General features: G+C 38.7%; 1 protein-coding gene across 2 annotated transcripts in view; it reads right to left on the bottom strand.

Moving 5' to 3' along the window:
• Positions 1-3,478, bottom strand: part of LOC131684294 (suppressor of hairless protein) — a 43,633-nt gene extending 40,155 nt beyond the window's left edge. Inside the window, exons 1-2 of one of the 2 annotated variants that reach the window (XM_058967022.1) lie at positions 3,084-3,478; positions 1,317-2,180 (exon numbers count right to left, since the gene is read on the bottom strand). In XM_058967022.1, coding sequence (XP_058823005.1) covers positions 1,317-1,574 — 258 coding nt within the window. In that variant the 5' untranslated portion in view covers positions 1,575-2,180; positions 3,084-3,478. The remainder of the gene's footprint in view (positions 1-1,316; positions 2,181-3,083) is intronic. The other variant, XM_058967024.1, reaches the window with a different exon arrangement.
• Positions 3,479-19,349: the final 15,871 nt, after the last annotated feature.

The raw sequence follows: 19,349 nt of genomic DNA, 5'->3' as shown, positions 1-19,349 counted from the left end.
GTTTGTCTATATGAATCGATCATGTGACGAACACTCATTTTTATCAGTCTAAAACTCCTGTAAGACTCATGTATCATGTGATTTTCCATGTGAGCGAATACATAATACAACTCGCTATTCACAAGATGTATTAACAATGCACTTCAAAGAGTAACTGTGCAAAATTTAATTTATTTCTAGTGAGAAAAAGTTACAGCTAGTTTTAAATGTTGTAATAAGAGGCTTATTAGACTGAAAGTGCGGTATCCTGCACATATAAAAATATTTAGGGCTCGTAAGATGAAAATAAAGAGGCAGCACAATTCACAACATGTAAAAATTGGCATCTTCTGCAATTCATTTTCTATTTTACATTTCAAAACATGTAAAATTCTATTATCAGTCAGAGTTATACGTCGCAATGTTGTTTACGTCAAATGTAACTTTCATTTTTAGCTTTTAGAAGACCGACTGTACGAAGCAATTCATTGCATGATCTGGGCGGAAAAATAATACCTTCGGACTGGTCGGATGTCCTTTAACTATGGTGCAAAAATTACATAAGTATCATACGTCATTGGAAGAATTTATTACAATCCTCTTTGACATCATATTTCAATTTATGCGACATGTACTAACTGCACCATTAATTGACGTGATGTGATATTCGTTACCGAATATTGTTTGTTTGCATCTGAAGAGCAGACAATAATATGAAAAGAGGATTGTCAGGTAATTAGCGCGCTCTCAGCATCAGATGTCACATAACATTTATGGTTAAACAACTGCCCCCCAATTCTAAATAGAATGAATAAACATGCAAATAATATTTCTTTTTTTCTGAATTCTGCGATATGCAAATTCAAACCAAATTGCATTAAATTCGATTTTAGATAACAATGTAGCGGTGCACTGCGTTATGCACAAATTGAAATGAAGGCATGTTGAATTGATAAAAAAAATTACCATTTAATATTCGATGATGAGTTCTTCATAACCAAAACTGTAGAAATAGAGCGTCTAAAAATCAAAGTTGATTGCAGAATAGCAGGTATAAATTAGTAATTACACATTAGTAAACCGATAGTACAGCGTGAAATACCTGAATCATCTCAGCAACAATATCATTAAAATCAAATCGTGCCCGAGAAAGCCCTCCCGGCCGACCCCGCACCACACGGAAGTTTATGTAAAATGCGCAAATCGATAGCACCGGAGAATACCTGGCGATAGCACAGAGAGCAACAGGAAAACACATTTCACCCCATCACGACACTGGGAGTCTAACCGTACGGCTGTTGATGATGATGATGATTGAAAGATGAATAAATAATTACCTTTGCATGCAGTATCACAATAACCATGTTGTTGCGATCCCGCAGATACTTTTCCATTGCTTCCCGTGTTAACCGTCGCTCTTCGATGGTTCCCCGGAAGATGGGAGCCCCGGATGGTCCCAAGCTACCGGCGTTCGAATTGGCCGATACCGGAATGACGGCCCCGCCACCGTGTCTTGGAATGAGTGCCCCTCCATGGTGCGTAGGTGGACTCGGTGGCGTTTGGCCATAGCCCGGAATGCCGTACTGGTGTGGCATGGTGTATGTGTGTGTTACTGAACTAATTTCTAATCCTGACGGGGAGTCCAAGGCCGCAGTACTTCGTATTAGCTCCAACTTTGCGACGTGTTTGGCTTCGTTTCACTTACTATACTGGCAACCCGTGGGAATAAACTAAAATCTTTCCAGCAATGAGCAATATTATTTCGTCGGAATCACTTGAGCAGCCGCTCCATCAACAGAGGCAGACATTAGCACTTTTGACATCTTTTCGCTCATTCATTCATCTTGTTTCTTCACTTTCCACTCACTACCTATACTATACTCGAAGTAATCCGGATCATGCCGTTTTGAATCTAGCCGAAATTCTTCCTGATTGTTTTGCTACCGTGAACACCATCTTCAATACTTTCGTGGAGTTTGAGCAGAGAATGGTGTTAGTTTTATTCATTCACTGAACGAGTTTACATGAAAATCACGATCGCGGTCCAAGTTCCTATTTAATATCTATTCTACAGCCAGTCAGAGTTTCAACACTTTCTACGCACGCAGGTGATAGTCCTTTTACCTGGCAGGATTGTTGCGCAGTCAGGGAGCACTCAATGAAAATCGATGCTACTGTAGATGTTGTTTGTCAGCCTCAACCTGGAAAAGGAAAACAGTGTTGAATGAAGACGAATATTCATTCTCCTCGGTGTGTACGTCGAGAAGTGGCGCCAGATTATCTATAAGAATTTTATGTAGTTCGACAATACAAATTTCGGTTCAAACAAACTAGGTTCTCAAGCAATTTTAGCAGTACGATAGTAATAACATTAAAAACTATATAGTACTAAGCTCGAATAATTAACGTGGTCTCAAAGTCTACTGTTATCTGGAGGAAGATTTCATACGAAATGTTCACGCAGAAAAATGAAGCATATACAAACCAAAAATATGTCTTATTGAATCCAATCATTTATTGTTTATTACTTATTGGTCTGAAAACATTTTTTTATTAGAAAAACAATAATTTTTTTCAATAAAAACCGTTTTTCAATAAAATAATTATTAAAAAACGGTACAAAAATACATACATTGATAATTAACAAAGCATAACAGTTTCTTCTTTTATAATGTTTTCAATACTGTTAAGATCTGTTGTACTCTTTATTATTTCGTTGAGTATTGTACGCTTCTTGCGAACCTGGACTCCGCACTTTCAAAGCGCGAGTGATCAAAATGCTACTGAAAACTACTAGCTGTCAAAACACATGTATTTCAAGTGATAGAGATGGTACTTTCATAGACAGACCTATCAAAGATTTAATAGAAGAATAGTAAGTGCGCAGTGCGTTTAGAATCCAGTTCGAAGTGCCACAAACAATAAAACGGAAGATAATGTGCAAAAGTTTAATGTAGTTTTCTGCTGTTAGGGGTCGATATTGTTTATGCTTTAAAATGTATAAATTTACAACCGCGAACCTACACAAAACATCTGGAACCACTTCCTAGACCAACTTCGCCAAATTCACATTCTCCCTCACACATCTATAAAACAATACGTACCAGCAAACTGTCACAATGCGCAGCGGCGTTCGTTCAAAATGTCAGTAATAAAAAAAATAAACAAAAAAAAATATTAAAACATAACCTCACTTTTGGCTTGCGTATGGAGAACTTTTCGCTTGGAACGCAATCAACCACCGGACGGTGAGAGCAGTTTATGTTGCTCCCGGCTGTTACCATTTATTTGCAGAACATCCGAATATTTCAATTTAAAACGTAATGCTCACTACATGCCAAGCACTGTCCCAAATAATTTCAATTCACTTCGATTTCCCAATGCAGAAAGTACCACGTAAAAACAATTAACCACCGAAGTTTTCCTGTTTGGTACAATTTTTCATTGAGTAAAATTAACAGTTCTGTGAGAGTCCGTACGCGCGACTACACTCACTGCATTCACGATAACGTATGAAACGAGCCAAGCATTTACGCTAGCTGCTTCCAGTTCTATGCTGCTGGCAACAGCACACAATAAACATGGACATACTCTCTCGTTCGCTCAGTTCTCTCATCATATGTAGCAGTGGCCTGGCCAGCAAGCATTAGCCGCAGCATAGCTAGCTCATCAACACCAGCGAAGCAACGGTGTTTGGTGTACAATCTGTAAAAGTCGTAAAAAAGTAATAACCGGGCGTTTGTGTTGGTGTGGGAAACAACGAAATCGGCATGAATCGAGAATGAACACCTGTGTCGGTTCCCAGGCGATGTTGCCGTAGTTTTTAACGGAACGTATATACGGACTGTTTTGACAATATGCTGACCCGACGAATAAGAGCTAGAGCAGAAAAATGTTTACTGCATCACAATATAGGACAATCTATCCTATTGCGGACCCAGTTCGGAATCCTCAATGGATTCAGTGTGGATACCAGCTCCAATAACAACCGATTCCTACTCAATCGGTTTCGGAATCGGTTATTGCAATTGAGTTGGAATCCATACAGGATTTCGAATTGCTTTCCAAATGGTTTGACCGGGACGTATTAGGCATGACTCCCCTAATAAAAATGTACAGTAACAAAACCATAAGTTACAGTGAAATTTTTTTACATTAATTTACAGTAAAGCCTGCTATGCTATACTTCAAAAATAATAATAATGTTAATTTACTTTAATATCATGTTTGTTAGATGTTGAAATTAATCGTTACATGAAGTTTTATTGTAAATATACTGGGAAAACTCTATGTTAGAGAATGTGGAAACAGTTAAAAACCAGAATTTCTATTGTTCTATTTTTGATTATACGGTAAATACTATTGTTAATTTCTATTCGGGATGGGACTACATATACCATTTTCCGATTTTGAGTCCAAATTGTACTATAGGGGAACATGGGGAGACTTGATCAGGTTTTCAGCTAAACCTGTAGAAATCTCTAAAACAGCCTTCAATCGCTCAAAAGTCATTGAGATACAATGTGCAAAGTTATTGTGCGGGTTCGTGATTTTTGGTAGAATTGTTAATTTAATTTTTCAGAAACTATAATAGTTTTTCTATGATCGTTTTTTTGTCATGTTTCCCCACTGCGGGGAGACTTGCCCAATGCCTGAGGAGACTTGACCAAGAGAATTTTGAAAAATTATAACAAAAAATAGTGACATAAAACATCATTTTTTTCATATTGTCGAGACCCTTAGGTTGCAGTAAAAAATGTAGAGGGGTTACATTTAATAAATTTCGATATTTAATGCATTGCTTTTTAAGAATTAACTGTACTGTTACATTACATGTTCACTCGTCACGAAATCAGTCATATTACTGCTAAACTTTGTTTACTAATACTCAAATATATAGACTTATGTTTAAGGTTGGGTGTTTTTGTGGCGGGATTAACATTAAAAGTAGATACCAAAACGTAGTAAATATCAGGAATTTTTCATCTTTCATCAGCTTATTGCCAATTGGTTAAGTCTCCCCAACATTAGTTATTGCGTTCAATGTCGTGCAAATTTTAGTAATAACTATTCCAATGTTCCGATTTATGTAAAATCATTTCTCTGCTTCATAAGGAATAAGATGATATATGAGTACTTTAATAGTAATTAGTAGTCTAGTTGATACGTTCATATAAAGTTTGATAAAAAATTACATCATTCAATGCAAATTTATTAATTACGGAATATTTTCTATAAGGAAAGGATTTTTCATTCCAAACTTTTAAAATTACCTTAAGGGTTTGAAACAGGTATAAAAATATTTTCGAAAAAATTTAAAGAACCGCAAAGGCGCTCTCAAAATTGCCTCCATCACTAGACGTGTACAGAAGTCGCATTGTTTTGCAAGGAAACGGCGATATAATATTCACAACAAACGGTCCTTATTAGGACCATAAAATCGTTCTCAGAAGAATTACAATTGAAATTTCCATTTCGAGCTTTGGAAAATAACTTCCCTCTTACCGGGTTAGTTATTTTCTATAATAATATCCGAAAAATGTACGATAAAACCAATAAACTGACAAATTGGACGGAAGCAAGAAAATACCTACAAAAATTTGAATTAGAAAAGTTACATTGACGGAAAAATGCTTCGATCGTTTCTAAGTGTTTAACAACTGAAATTGCCGATTTGTTTTCCAACGTCAATTATTTGCGCGGTGCTGTACGGAACAAACATATTTTTGCGCTATTTGTTGGGAAATAATCAAAACAATTTGTTACCTTTTCTGTGCAGTCCTAAATAAGTCGATGGCATTACAGGATGTATCACGAATAATATGGCTGGCTCACAAAAAGGGTCGCATTTTTAATGTCATCGTGGTCGTGTCTTGCGACACTAAAAATGCGACCATTTTTGTCTGGCTCACAAAAATGGTCGCATTTTTAATGTCATCGTGATCGTGTCTTGTACACAACTCTTTGCCAGTCATGAGCGTTCATTATATTTACAATCGGGATGGAAAACAGTGCTGCTGAATCTATTCTGTCTACTTTTCATACACATCAACATTTTGTGCAAATTGAATAAAAGACCTGAATGACGATATAGTTACGTGTATTGTTAAGAGAAACACGAATAAAAATTTAATTTAATTTTTAAATGCAGCTAGCATTGTAAATTCTTGGTAGAGGTGCGATCTTTTAGGTACAATTATTTTCGGCAATTGTAAAAAGAATTCAAAGGGAATCTAGCAACGATGAACGCTTGTTGTCTTTAGATTTACGGCAGAGCCAAGTCGAGAAAATTAAGAAGAGCAAGAAGCCTGTTGTCGTTTCTTCTCTTATGTGGTTTTCGTTTGAGGCGAAACTGAGTCAGTTCCTAACCCCAACTGCTGTCAAAATGTATGAACTGACAGCGGTTGGGGTTAGAACCTGACTCAGTTTCAGGTTCAAGCGAAATCGCCATTAGGGTATTATGTTGTCAAGCTGCGTGAGTGATATCCCGCCAAGTCTGACGTTTCGTCTGGGACGGAGGGGTTACTTACGCAGGATCACTCACATATACACGTTAAGGAACCGGTCGCAACGGTTAGAGCAGAGTGTATCGCGCAACAAATCAACCACGAACGTTGCAGCCTGCGGAAGGGTTACCAATTTCACAAAGAGATCTGTCAAAGTTCGTATAGAATACGAGATCAGGCCCGATCTCGATCATGCAAGGGCAAAAATAGCTTGGCCATAGAGGGATCTAGTTTTTCCGTTCACAACCATCCAATGAAGTGGAAGTGCGCGCCGGTGTATTCTATTCTGTAGTCAGAAAAAAATGTGCAGTTTGTATTAAGTGTTAAAATGTGTGTTTCCTTTTTGCGTTGCGTTGCGTTGCGTAAGCACGGTATACTTCGTAGATTGCAGACTGATGACTCTCATTTCCAGCCAGACTACTTGAGGAGCATTGTTTGGGAATAACAATTGATCCAGTCCAAGCGAGAATTTCGCCTGAGAGCCACCATTGCGGGCCACGGCCATCTTTACCGTAACTTGGGATGAGAAAGGAAGTGTTGATGTGGTACTTACTTAACGGAAGGCCCCGACTCAGTGACACTCCCATAAGTACCACGGATTGGATAGTGGGTGGGTTGTTAGTCAGGATTCGCTTCAAGCAAGCGATGCGACTGAGAATATACTTTCGTGCATAAGATGTTTGAATAGTTTATTGACTGAAGGATACGTAAATGTTCTAGGCGTTTAAACTCTGGGTAATCGTCTATCGAAATTGTTTCATCGAAAACAACTTGAACTCCGAACAACCGGCTGTCGGGAGTGTTGTTGACAATGTAAAATGGACCGCAAACAATGAGTTTAAAAGTGGTGTTGTGGAACATTCACAAATTATGTCACGCAAAGATTACCCAACAATAACTAAGTCTCTGTCATATTACCACGTTATTTTTATCCTTGGTCTAATACGAATCAAATGATTTTAGTTTTTGCTTCATTTTGTAGTAGCACATTAATGCCGCTACTTGCAAAAGTATTCATGTTCCATGGAATTTCCTATATACATGGCGCAATCGTGCGTAAAACGGCCGATTGCGTCAAAGCACATCACGTGCTTCCCTCCCATTTATGTCACAATTAGTCATATCTCTTCCTCCTAATAGCGTGGCAGAATTTATAAATCGTCCTTAAGCATATTGTGATCCCGTAACTTGAAATTTTCCACCTCGTTCGAGTAAATGCTGCGTTCCTAAACGATATTAATGATGCACGAATCAAACACCCCCCGTTTCCAAATACTACGTACTTATTCTCAGCTCAGTATAATTAACTGATTAGTTAATGGACTAAAAGTTAACCATTATATATGACCATAAAAAAAAATTTTATGTTGAAATGATTGCAGCAAATTGGTAATTGGATTTGAATTGATCTTGCGAATTGTCAATTCTCCACCCTCATACATAATTCAAAAGTCATACACTCAGACAAGACCATGCGTATTTCCCACACGCATTAAAGACCCAGTGGATTCGTTACCTAGTTGGTCAAATAAACACTAAACAAACAAATAACTTAGTTTGCTCAGTCTAAAGAAATGTCAGCTCGATTAGCATCAACCGGCGGATACGTGTTCCCTTACAATGCCATCAAATGAAAGTACATTTAAAATTACATACGACAAAATATGTGCAATTCAGAATATAACGAAATGAAGATTGCTTAATTATTTGCATTTAAAAAAAACCTGAAAAATTAGTTGCATAACCAAGGTGGTTCATTTTCAAAGATAGCACTGCTGATGAATCACTTTATAAAAATAGGTGATAAGGGACGCGGACGAAAATAGCTGACCACCGCCTGTTAAAATGTGTGTTTCCTTTTTGGCTCTAAAGTAAGCAATTCGAAGTACGAGACAGTTAGTTAGATCCGATGCAGAAGAAAAAATTGTTGAGTGGTTAACGTTCCATCGCAGATCACAATAGTCTAGGGCGATTTGTGTAAAAGTACCCGACAAAAAGAGGTCCCCAGCGGACCATTTTTGTCTTGAACTGGAAAACGTTCCGTTGGCCATTTTGAAGCGTAACTGGACACCATTTGCACTATACAGCAAGCTTTACAAAGAGAAAGCGAAGCCACGAAATTATCCATAACAGAACCATATAGCTCGGAACAACCCGCTACGGCCTAGGAAAACGGCTCTCATTGACTGATTAGAATAAGATCGCAGAGTCGATCCGCGTTCGCCCATTTGCACCGTCAACAATACCCACTGTCCATCGCAGCCTTTGTGTCCAACCTCCAGAATTCAGTCACCATCGTCCAGCCTTCCAAATCTCGCCTCTGTTTTATGAAATTTGCGCTGTGACGCTTTAGATTGAGCCCAAGTGAGCCCATTTTAACCCTTATGCACAAATGTCTCTTGCTTTCGCTAACCGTACTCGAAAGAGAGTTGTAGGCCTCATCCTTGGATGGTTTCATTGAAAGTTCGATCATTAGTCATGTTTTAGGATCTGTGAATTGGCATTCCTTCTCCTCGGACGTAAACGTCAGTCGATGGACCCGATTCACCCTGTTCCCGTTGTCGAATGAGTTACCTGGTGAGTATATGTGAAGATGTTGATTAATACCCACAACATGAAACATATTTCCCTCCCAACACCCATTGAGCTAGTCGAGGAGTTACATGCTCCGGCACTGACACGCTCGGCGTAGTAGGCCTTTCTCAGCAGACGGTGAATTCGACCGACAGGAAATTGCACATCGGCACGAAATGAGTGGGATTTTGGATTTCCATTCACCTTTTCTCTCTTACCGCATCCAGATGTAACCAGCACGAGTGTAACACATGGATGACTGATCCCGATTTTGTTCGGTTCAGCTTACGTTCGAGCTGAATGGGCTGACTATCGAAAGAAATCAGTTTACTTCCAGCTTCAAAAAGGTGGAACTTCGAACAACTGTTCAAGATTTACGGCGCTTGAAATTAGAGGGAACCAATCAGGAATGAGCTATAGTCTGATGATTTAAAATCGTTTTTTCCCGTGTGTGTATGCTAATTTCCGCCGAATTTAAAAATACCCTAAAAATTTAAGGCGAAGGAAAAGATTTTCAAAATTAATTCTTGGTTGATGGTTTGATAGCGCTGATAATTGCGAATTTGTATTACAAAGAAAACGTTCTCTGGGTGTGAGATTTTTGTTCCAATTGGCCCTCGTCACTAGCACGTAGCTATAGAAACTAAGGGGAAATCCATAAATTACGTAGCGCAAAAATTGTCCAAAATTGACTGCCACCTCCCGTCTCCATAGAACACAATTCTCTATACCACCTATTACGTAACAAATTCCTTAAAAAAACTTTCTTTACCAAAAACATATTACGTAACGTTTTTACTCACACTACCCCATGTGTAACAATATATCACAAATTGTTCTAGCCCCCTCCCCCCCTAAAAGCGTTACGTAATTCATGGATGGTCCCGCATTATTACAGTCAATACTGTCAGTCCATGGAGCCGGTTGAATTCTAATAATCGTCTTCTCTCCGGATACTGAAATGTAGTCCAACAAGAACCGATCAAAATCACAATGCTTTCTGTTCAAGATTTGCGGCTTGGTGCATGAAATTAACAGCAATCAATCACGAACTGGCTTCGGTCGGGTGTATTAAAATCCGGTCTTTCGCTGTGTATGCTACTTTCTAACCATCAGAAATAAAAATAATAACCTCTACTACAATCTGATTCATCCATCAGCCGTGTACAGCTCACAAATATTTCTTTCTCCGTATTGTACCGTAAAACGGGGGAACATTGATCACTTTTCCAAAAGTTTTTCGAACAACTATCTTCACTTGAAGTATATGTAACTGTATGTTTTTTTTTTTTTTTTTTTTTTTTTATTTCAATTATAGAGGTTTTAACCTTAAGGTCATTCGCCTCTTCGGGTTAGAAAAATCTCTTAGGAAAAATTTCTAACCCTATGTGCGGGGTCGGGACCCGAACCCAGGTGCGCTGCGTACAAGGCAATCGATTTACCAATACGCTACGCCCACTCCCCGTAACTGTATGTATTTTTAAAACAAGTATTGGTACTCATAGATTGAAAATGTTCAAATAGTAGGGTATTTTATTTTGCTTTACTATAACAATAAAATTACTTTGCTGGAAATTTTCATTCGTTGCTTTTGGGGTAACTTTGATCAACAAAATATGTCTAACGAAATAAGAAAAACGCTCAAGTTCATCATTCCTTCTTATCCAATGCTCTCTTCATTATCCAACAACGTCATGCAACTATGAAGATCAGATTACCACATGTTAATCTGGCAAGTTACTGCTATATTATGCAACTGGTGCTAAGAGAAACGACACGCAATATGTTTTATTTCTAGTCTACAAACGTCCTGTTATCTTTTGAATTGCAAATACAATTTATTTCGTTTTGGAAATCTTGAATTGAAAAACACTTATCTTCACTGTGAAATGACGCTTTATCCTTTTCATTGCTAGTAACTCTACCTTAGAGTGTCAGGGATTTTTAGTTTATTTCTAAATCCTGTGCATGACGGAATTTCTCTCCAATAACTTTTAGCATCAGCTTAGATCATCTTGCGTGGATAATGGCACCTGGTGATGGAGTCTCCAAATATGTTATTTTCTTCGTATATTGTTTCCCATGCAAACTTAATTATTGGTTTATTTCGCTCAAATTTGAAAATGTCTTTAAGTGGCATGGAGGACCATCATGCTTTACATTTGCTTACACCTGTTCAATGATTAGGGGCCCCTTAGTTAATTGTCCCTAGGGACCACATTTCTATTTTATTTTTTATTTTTTATTTTATTTATCATCTGACCTGGTTGGTCTTAATGAATGTATGGATGGGGAAAAGCCTATTTGAGTGAAACATTAACTCTTCTCAAATTGGCATAAAAACCCCATATCTTTTCAATTGAATACACAATACATAACTTAACAATAACAATAATAACTTAACAATAAAAATAAAAGAAAAAAAAATGTAACAAAACAGGCTAATACAAAAAGTAAAGAAAAAGTAAAAAACATATATAAAAGAAAAGCAGCAAATAAAACTACAGATTAAAAAGTCGTCGGTAAATAACTGTGAAGTCAGAGACTCCTTAGCAGCCGGTTCTTGAAAGTGGTGGATGACACGTTGAAATCGAAATCCGCAAACACATCGTTGAATATGGCAGACATGAAACGAATCGGGTCATGACCACCATATAGAGAGTTCCTATGTTCCAACAGCAAAAAGTTTCGTTGACGGAGTACACGTTCTGGTGCATAGATGTGGAGTTGACCTAATAATTCCGGCGTATCTAACTCACCTAGAAGAATCTTAGCGACGAAAACAGCTTGGGCTACTCTCCTTCTCGTTTCAAGCGTGTGTAGAGCTAATAATCTACAGCGGTCTTCGTACTGCGGAAGATTAATAGGGTCCTGCCACGGAAGGTGTCTTAATGCATAACGAACGAATTTTCTTTGAATGGCTTCAATTCTTGCTATCCATGTTGCTTGATACGGACACCATATTATGGAGTTAGATTCCAATATCGACCGTACCAATGCGCAGTACAGTGAGCGAAGACAAAGAGGGTCGTTAAATTCATCCGAAATTTTAAACATGAATCCCATCTGGCGGTTTGCCTTGTTAATGATAAAGTCGAAGTGAGGTCGGAAAGTGAGTGCAGAATCCAAAGTGACTCCAAGGTCACACACTTGTCCTACACGCTCAAGATGTTGATCTCCAATACAGTAGTCGTACGAAATTGGCTTGTGCTTGCAATGATACGATATTACACTGCACTTGTGAATACTAATTGTAAGCGAGTTTAAGGAGCACCAGTCATTGAAAGTGTCCAAGAGCTGTTGTAAAGCTAAGCAATCCCTGATGCACTTGACGATCATGTATAATTTAACGTCATCAGCGAAGAATATACGACAACCCGGAGGTAATACCGTGGCTAGATCATTGATAAAGAGTGTGAATAAGAGTGGGCCCAAGTTACTTCCTTGGGGAACACCCGAGTTGTTCGTAAAAGGGGAAGAGAACACACATCCAATTTTTACTACAAGTGTTCGATCTCTCAGATATGAATGGAGCCAACGGATCAGGTCAAGAGACCCTCCTAATAACTTCAGCCGTTTCAAAAGTATTGCGTGATCAACTCTGTCAAATGCTGATTTGAAGTCGGTGTATACAGTGTCAACCTGAGCACCAGCGTCCATATTACGTAAGCAGAATGACACGAATTGAGCGAGATTCGTGGAAGTTGATCTTTTTGGGATGAATCCGTGTTGATCAGGGGAAATGTAGCTTTGGCAGGATGCAGAAAGCACATCGTTCATTATGATCTCAAAAACTTTGGAGCAGGCACACAACGATGTAATTCCTCTGTAATTTTCAACATTTCGCCGATCTCCTTTTTTGAATACAGGAAACATAATTGATCTTTTCCAGCTGGAAGGATAACGACACTGCCTGAAGGAACTGTTGAATAGAGTTGTCAGCGGTAAAATTAGTACATTCGCGCATTTCTTGAGAACACATGAAGGTATGCCGTCAAGACCAGGAGCGACTGAATATTTTAGCTTGTTGATTGCTGCAATAACCTGCCGATCTGTAACAGTGAAACTTCTCAAAGGAGAAATATTTAATGGAGTGTCTCTACAAGCGTGCGCTATTAGATCTGCAGATGAAATTGTTTCATTGAATGCGCTTTTAAAGTGAGTAGCGAATAGGCCACACTTCTCCGAAGCCAGATTGGCAGTCTGCTCCTTCAAAAACATATCAGTAGGTAAGCCGTTCTCCTTCCGCTTGGAGTTCACAAATTTCCAAAACTGTCGGGGATTACTGCGCAGGTTTGCTTGTGTTCGAATGGAGTAGCGTTTGTACAAGAGAAGGTTATAAGATCGATAATTATTACTCGCTTGCGCAAAATGATATTTGGCGAAACGACAGCGTGTACGGCAATACAATCGAAGTGCCTTAGATCTGAGCCGTTTAAGATATCGTAGATGTGCATTACCCCACGGTGGCTTACGAGCTGGCCTACGCAAAGGAACATAATCAGTCATGAGAGCATTAATCACGGCAGTGAAATATTCAACGGCGGAGTCAATATCTTCCGTATCCTCAAGTGAATGCCAATCTGTATGAAGGAGTGCTGATGCAAGTCCCAAGAAATCAGCTCGGTGAAAGTCAAAACCAAGATCATTCGGGATATCCTCAAAAATAACAGGTTTCGGCAGACTGATAGTAACTTCAACTGGTGGATGATTTGCATCAATCACAGAGATTGATTCGGCAGGTTCGCGAATCTGATAGTCGGCAAGTGCAGTTTCATTCAATAAGACAAAGTCCAGGATACGACCATAACGGTTTTCCACGCTATTAAGTTGTGTGAGACAGTTGAAGCTGAATCCATTTAATAGCGCAGCGCAAGCGGTAGAAATGTAAGATCGAAGTACGTTGACTACTGGTGCGACATTGTCATGTGTGTCCCAAATGAGGCCAGACTGATTGTAGTCTCCAAACAATAATGCGCAGTCATTACTTCCAAGGCAAGAAAAAACAGCATCAATTGATCGCACATGGTTGTTTGCACTGACTAGATCACTCTTACGATCTGGTGGTAAGTAAATTACACCTATGCTGACAAAACGATCATGTAACTTAAGTTTAACGAACAGCTTTTCAAGCGAAACATCAACAGGTGTTGGATCAACGAAACTATTCAATGCAGTAGATACGGCTATGAGTACGCCCCCTCCGCGTGATTTACGGCTGTTCACAAAACTGCGATCGTTTCTATAGACAGCATATGAATCACCAAAAAGCTGACGAGAATGAATTCTATCATCTAACCAAGTCTCGGTGAGAACAATTACATCGTAATGGGAGGAAGAGATTGCAATGAAAACTTCGTCGATTTTTGTGCGTAGGCCTCGGACGTTCTGGTAATAAATCGTCAGTTTACCATTCAAGTCTGTGTCGTGAGTCAATTCCTCCAATTCCCCCACATCACTCCAAAGATGATCACCTAACGGTGTAAGGCTGAACGCTTGACCAAGCAGATCTGATATTTTGGAAAGTTACTAAACCCCGCCTTAGTAACTTTCAACAAAATGGCATTTCAAATCAACGTAAAATGCCTCGTGTACTCATACTTGCGAATAGTGCTATTGGCGCATTTATTATTTCTAACCTTACAACTTGCGATATTTTTGCTATCACTATCCATATGACTATTGATTACATAGGTAGAAAATATGTTTATCGTTCGGTATATTTGCCGCACAATAACATATTCGTCTGACTTCAAATGATGATATCATAGCTTAGATATTAAATGGAGGTATCTTGAATTAATGGAATTCTAACCCGTGTTCTTCAATGCAGGAAATTGCCCAATCTAGCAGAGTAGAGGTGTTAGATGTAACTCTCTGCTCTAACGGGATTACGCATGAAGTGGAAAACTGTCTCGTGCCAAACGAGCTTAAACAGTCGTTATCTGATCATGAAGACATTTCTTTGATAATATAAACGTCTCGCTCGATGTCGTCATATATCGTAATCTCAAATTTATGAACTAGGACCTCTTAAAAGAGGACTTGGCGGGTATTTTGCAACGATTGAATCTCCGAATGAGTTAGATGAGATCGTTGATAAGACAAACCTACCCATACCGGTAGCTAACCGAGAGGATTACCCGCTTTGAATTATAAGTGCTGTTATACAGAAAACTGATTTATGAAAATTACCTCAAAATGCAATGAACTTTCAATTCTATTTATCCTGTCTGTAGGGTTAATTAGAATGATTTTGTTATTATTAACATCTGCCAAAGTGTTCCTCTAGATATCAGTGTTCAATCGTGATTTTTCAATTTGGTTTCGTGCTGAGTTTAACGAACAGCAAGTAAACAGCAAAATATGCATTGCCATGCAAATCACAGGCGATGAAAATTGGAGTAATTTTCGACCTTCTTTCGAGAAGCGATGGACGGAAAGTATGTAATAATAAAAAATGCAAAGCATTCCATCGGTGTCGGCCGATATCGACAACGACTCTACGATGAATGGTGTAGAGATAAAGGAAAGTGCACGTATACAGTATCCTCTCTGTACACACAAGTGCAGGAGATTGATATTTTCCCACGCCCTGTACCGTACTCCAATTTAGCTACTCATTGTACATTCTGTTCGGCTGTTGGCGGGCTACATTATTATTATGCACTCCATCAGATTACACACAGGCGAACCCGATGAAAATGTACAGCTTAATTCTGATTGAGTGTACGAACAATGTATGCAATTTTCCGAGAAACCAAGAAAATCAACTAACGTCACACTTGCTATTGAAATTCTTTTGATATCAAATAACAGATGTAATCATTTTTAATCACATATTTTGTAACTATTTTATGCATGGCTGGTATCAATATGCGATTTCAACTGATAATCGAAAATAGAAAATAAATCGGGCATAGAAACTTGTCCTCTATATAATCTGCAACGATGCTAACGATGCTACTAATCGTAAGAGATTGAATGATTTTTGTAATACAATGTCAATTTTATCAAATAAAATGGCATGCGTAGGCAGTCCTTTTCTAAATATTTCGTCATCTTATTAAACTTCGATTGACCTTGATATCAAAATTCAATTACCGCCCATACATATATAATTTGCCACACCTAGGTCACAAATATTCTTCATTTAAAGAGACGACCATGTCCTTTTAATTGCCTATTTACGAAAGGTGAATTTTTAAAACCTTTTACTCAGTTTTCCGCTTGTCACTACATACTCCTTCCGAAGCATTTAAATTTTAAAAACCCTGTTTCGCATCACTTATTCATAAATACATAAAACTTGACTCTGCTACGCCTGGAGAGGAAGCGAAACGGAAAGAAGGCTGCTTAAGAACCTACAACTATGTTCGTTCCCGCTTGCCTTTTCTTTCGCCCTATAACTGCTGCGATCCCGTCGAATTGTGGCTATTGCATTGCAAGGGGTTCTATCGCTCAAGTCCTTCAGAATTCCAAAAAAAAACACTTCTGTTCCTCCCTCATGTACCAACCATTCGCACTCGCTTGGCAATGCATACATTTACACAGCTAGCCAGCCAGCCAACCAGCCAGGGAGCAAGCAGTTGGCGAAAATTCCCACGGTTCCCACAATGTAAATTTATACGGCCAAGAATTATTCCACACGAAGCCAACTGTGAAACGATTTCGTAGTAAGCCCTCCTCGATGTGTAGCTGTATGTGCGTCCATCGAACGGCGAGGCGTGAGGGAAGATGACATGCATGATGGTATCTTTTCACTCCAGCCGCAAAAGGCCAGACCAGCCAGCCAGCCAGCAGTGAGTGTGTTGTGACGCCGTAGCCATGCAAGGCAGCCCTTTGACTTGCCGAGGAGTATGATACCTACTACTGACAATGATGGTGGTAAAATTACGACGGAATCGACATCGAAGAATCCACAGCGAGAGTGAGACGTATCAGCACATATCGATGGATGCATTATATACGTGGTCTGATGAAGTGTGGGGTTAGTCCAAAGTTGATAAGCGTTCTCTCATTTATGAGGATATCGATTTTGTACTAGTTTTAGATAAATGGATTTGGGCGAAACTTTAAGGGAGTTGTATAAATCTATAGCTCGATCATAAACAAATGAGGTTATCTATTGGTTTAAAATATAAGGCATTTAACGAATTTTTCGATGAAAATTGTATTAAGAGAGGAAAGAGTAATCCATAGCATATACTGTTTGAAGTTTATCTCCTATAAATTTTGATTTTAGCTATGCTTTGAATGGTTTATCATCATAGCTCAATTTTGGACGACGAATTCGAATGGTATCTCAAGGCAGGGCCGGCGGATCATGTGGGTAGTATGGTAGTACTACCCACTAGAAAATAGCCGAAAAAGGGAGGAATTACCCACTCGAACATACGGAACAAACCTAAACCTTAGATTTTCTAGTTTACAATTAAAATTTCTTGAAATATGGGATAATAATGAGAATTTGTTTGAAATTTGAAAATATTTTTTATATAAATACTAAGAGGAATATATTTTGGCTATGCTCTACATCTTAAAACAAGGAATTCAGAATAATATAAAAAACATTAATGCGATTTTGTTCAGACAAAAAAATGCAGAAAGAAATATTTTTAAAGACTAGATACACAATTTGTATTTTTTAATAAGAACTATTATTTGATTAACAATTGAAACAAGGAGCAACACTAATAGGTTTTTTATAAGGAAGTCAAAAGACACACAAGAGTAACCGATTCCAACATCAGAATAGCAGAGACCGTATCATGGAAAGTGAAGAGAGGATGGACAACAATATCAGGGAATATAAAAAATTAAACTTGAAGCTTTTCTGGCAAACGGAAGGTCACTCTCAGGACATCATGATTCGAATCGCCGACTGGTCCTCTTGGATCCGCTTGGAACTGTATGGGGACCAGATTTTCAGGTAGCTGTTAGTATATTAACCAAAAGAGAAGGGAGAACTATTAATTTGGATGTTATGTATAGGAGATACATATATGGGAGACCGAGGATAACCAGCACATCTCGGACTGGAACGAGGACGAAGGGATTCGTTTAACAAAGATTTGCGCACGACCAGACAACATGTTTAATGTCGCGGTAATTGTCACCATAAACGCAGAGACTCTCCACGACACCAATACACCGGAGGTGGGCATTTAAAATATAATACTTGTACATGACCAGCGATATTACCCAAAATAAGTCATGACCCTCACCCATTCCCTTATACGAAGGTTTGTTGTTACCTCTGGGATTCCTAAACTTCCATTGTTCAACGAAATTTGCCATTTCTGTGCGGCTTTTGATAAGAAATACTGCAAAGTTCGTTGAAGCTACGCGATCTTTCATAAATATAACCTTCTAATGCCTAAAGTGATTGCCTTCTCATTACCATTCTAATCTAAATGTCCGCTCTCTCATTACTCGGTATGGAGCAATAGGAAAGAACTCAAACTAAGATAATCTGATATTATTTTCCAGATAATGTACTTAGGAACTCTCATGTTTTCCCCAGAAAATGCATTGAGTGCTTCCAATCAAAGGTGGAATTGAACACATAACGAAGGACTGGTGGTATACAATGGGGAAAAAGGATCAAAAATGGTGACTGAAGCTAAGCAATCATGTAAAAAAAAATCCCCCAGAGGCGAGATTCGAACTCGCAACCTTTGAGACTCCAGCCCAATGTACTAACCCTTATGCTATCCCTGGGTATGATGACATCCCAGAAAGAACATATCTTGAGCGTTTTTTCAAAACGACATATCTGCAATGAGTTACTCTCTTTGTTTACTTTCTCTTCTGTTAATAATTCGGTCACTTTAACATTTATCCCTCAACTCTTTGCATAATCTGCTAGTTAAAACCACCGTCTTTCGATCTGTACTGTAAAATAAGTGAAAAGTGTTATAGTGACGCCGTAAAAATCGAAAGAGAAAGTAAACAAAGAGAGTAACTCATTGCAGATATGACGTTTTGAAAAAACGCTCAAGATATGATTATCCCACTGGCGACAATGATCGTATCCTGCCTGCAAAGCGAGAATCACACACAACGGTAGCTGACCATCCTGACACATTTGATCTATTTGATCTAGCGGGGAAATTAAATAGATCAAATGTGTCAGGGTGGTCAGCCGCCGTTGTGTGTGATTCTCGCTTTGAAGGCAGGGTACGATCATCGTCGCCTGTGGAATAATCATTTGTTCTTTCTGGGATGTCATCATACCCAGGGATATCATAAGGGTTAGTGCATTGGGCCGGAGTCTCAAAGGTTCCG

This window comes from Topomyia yanbarensis, chromosome 2 (genome assembly GCF_030247195.1).
Source record: "Topomyia yanbarensis strain Yona2022 chromosome 2, ASM3024719v1, whole genome shotgun sequence".
NCBI classification, from domain to species: domain Eukaryota; kingdom Metazoa; phylum Arthropoda; class Insecta; order Diptera; family Culicidae; genus Topomyia; species Topomyia yanbarensis.
This window is presented reverse-complemented; position numbering and strand designations above follow the sequence as displayed.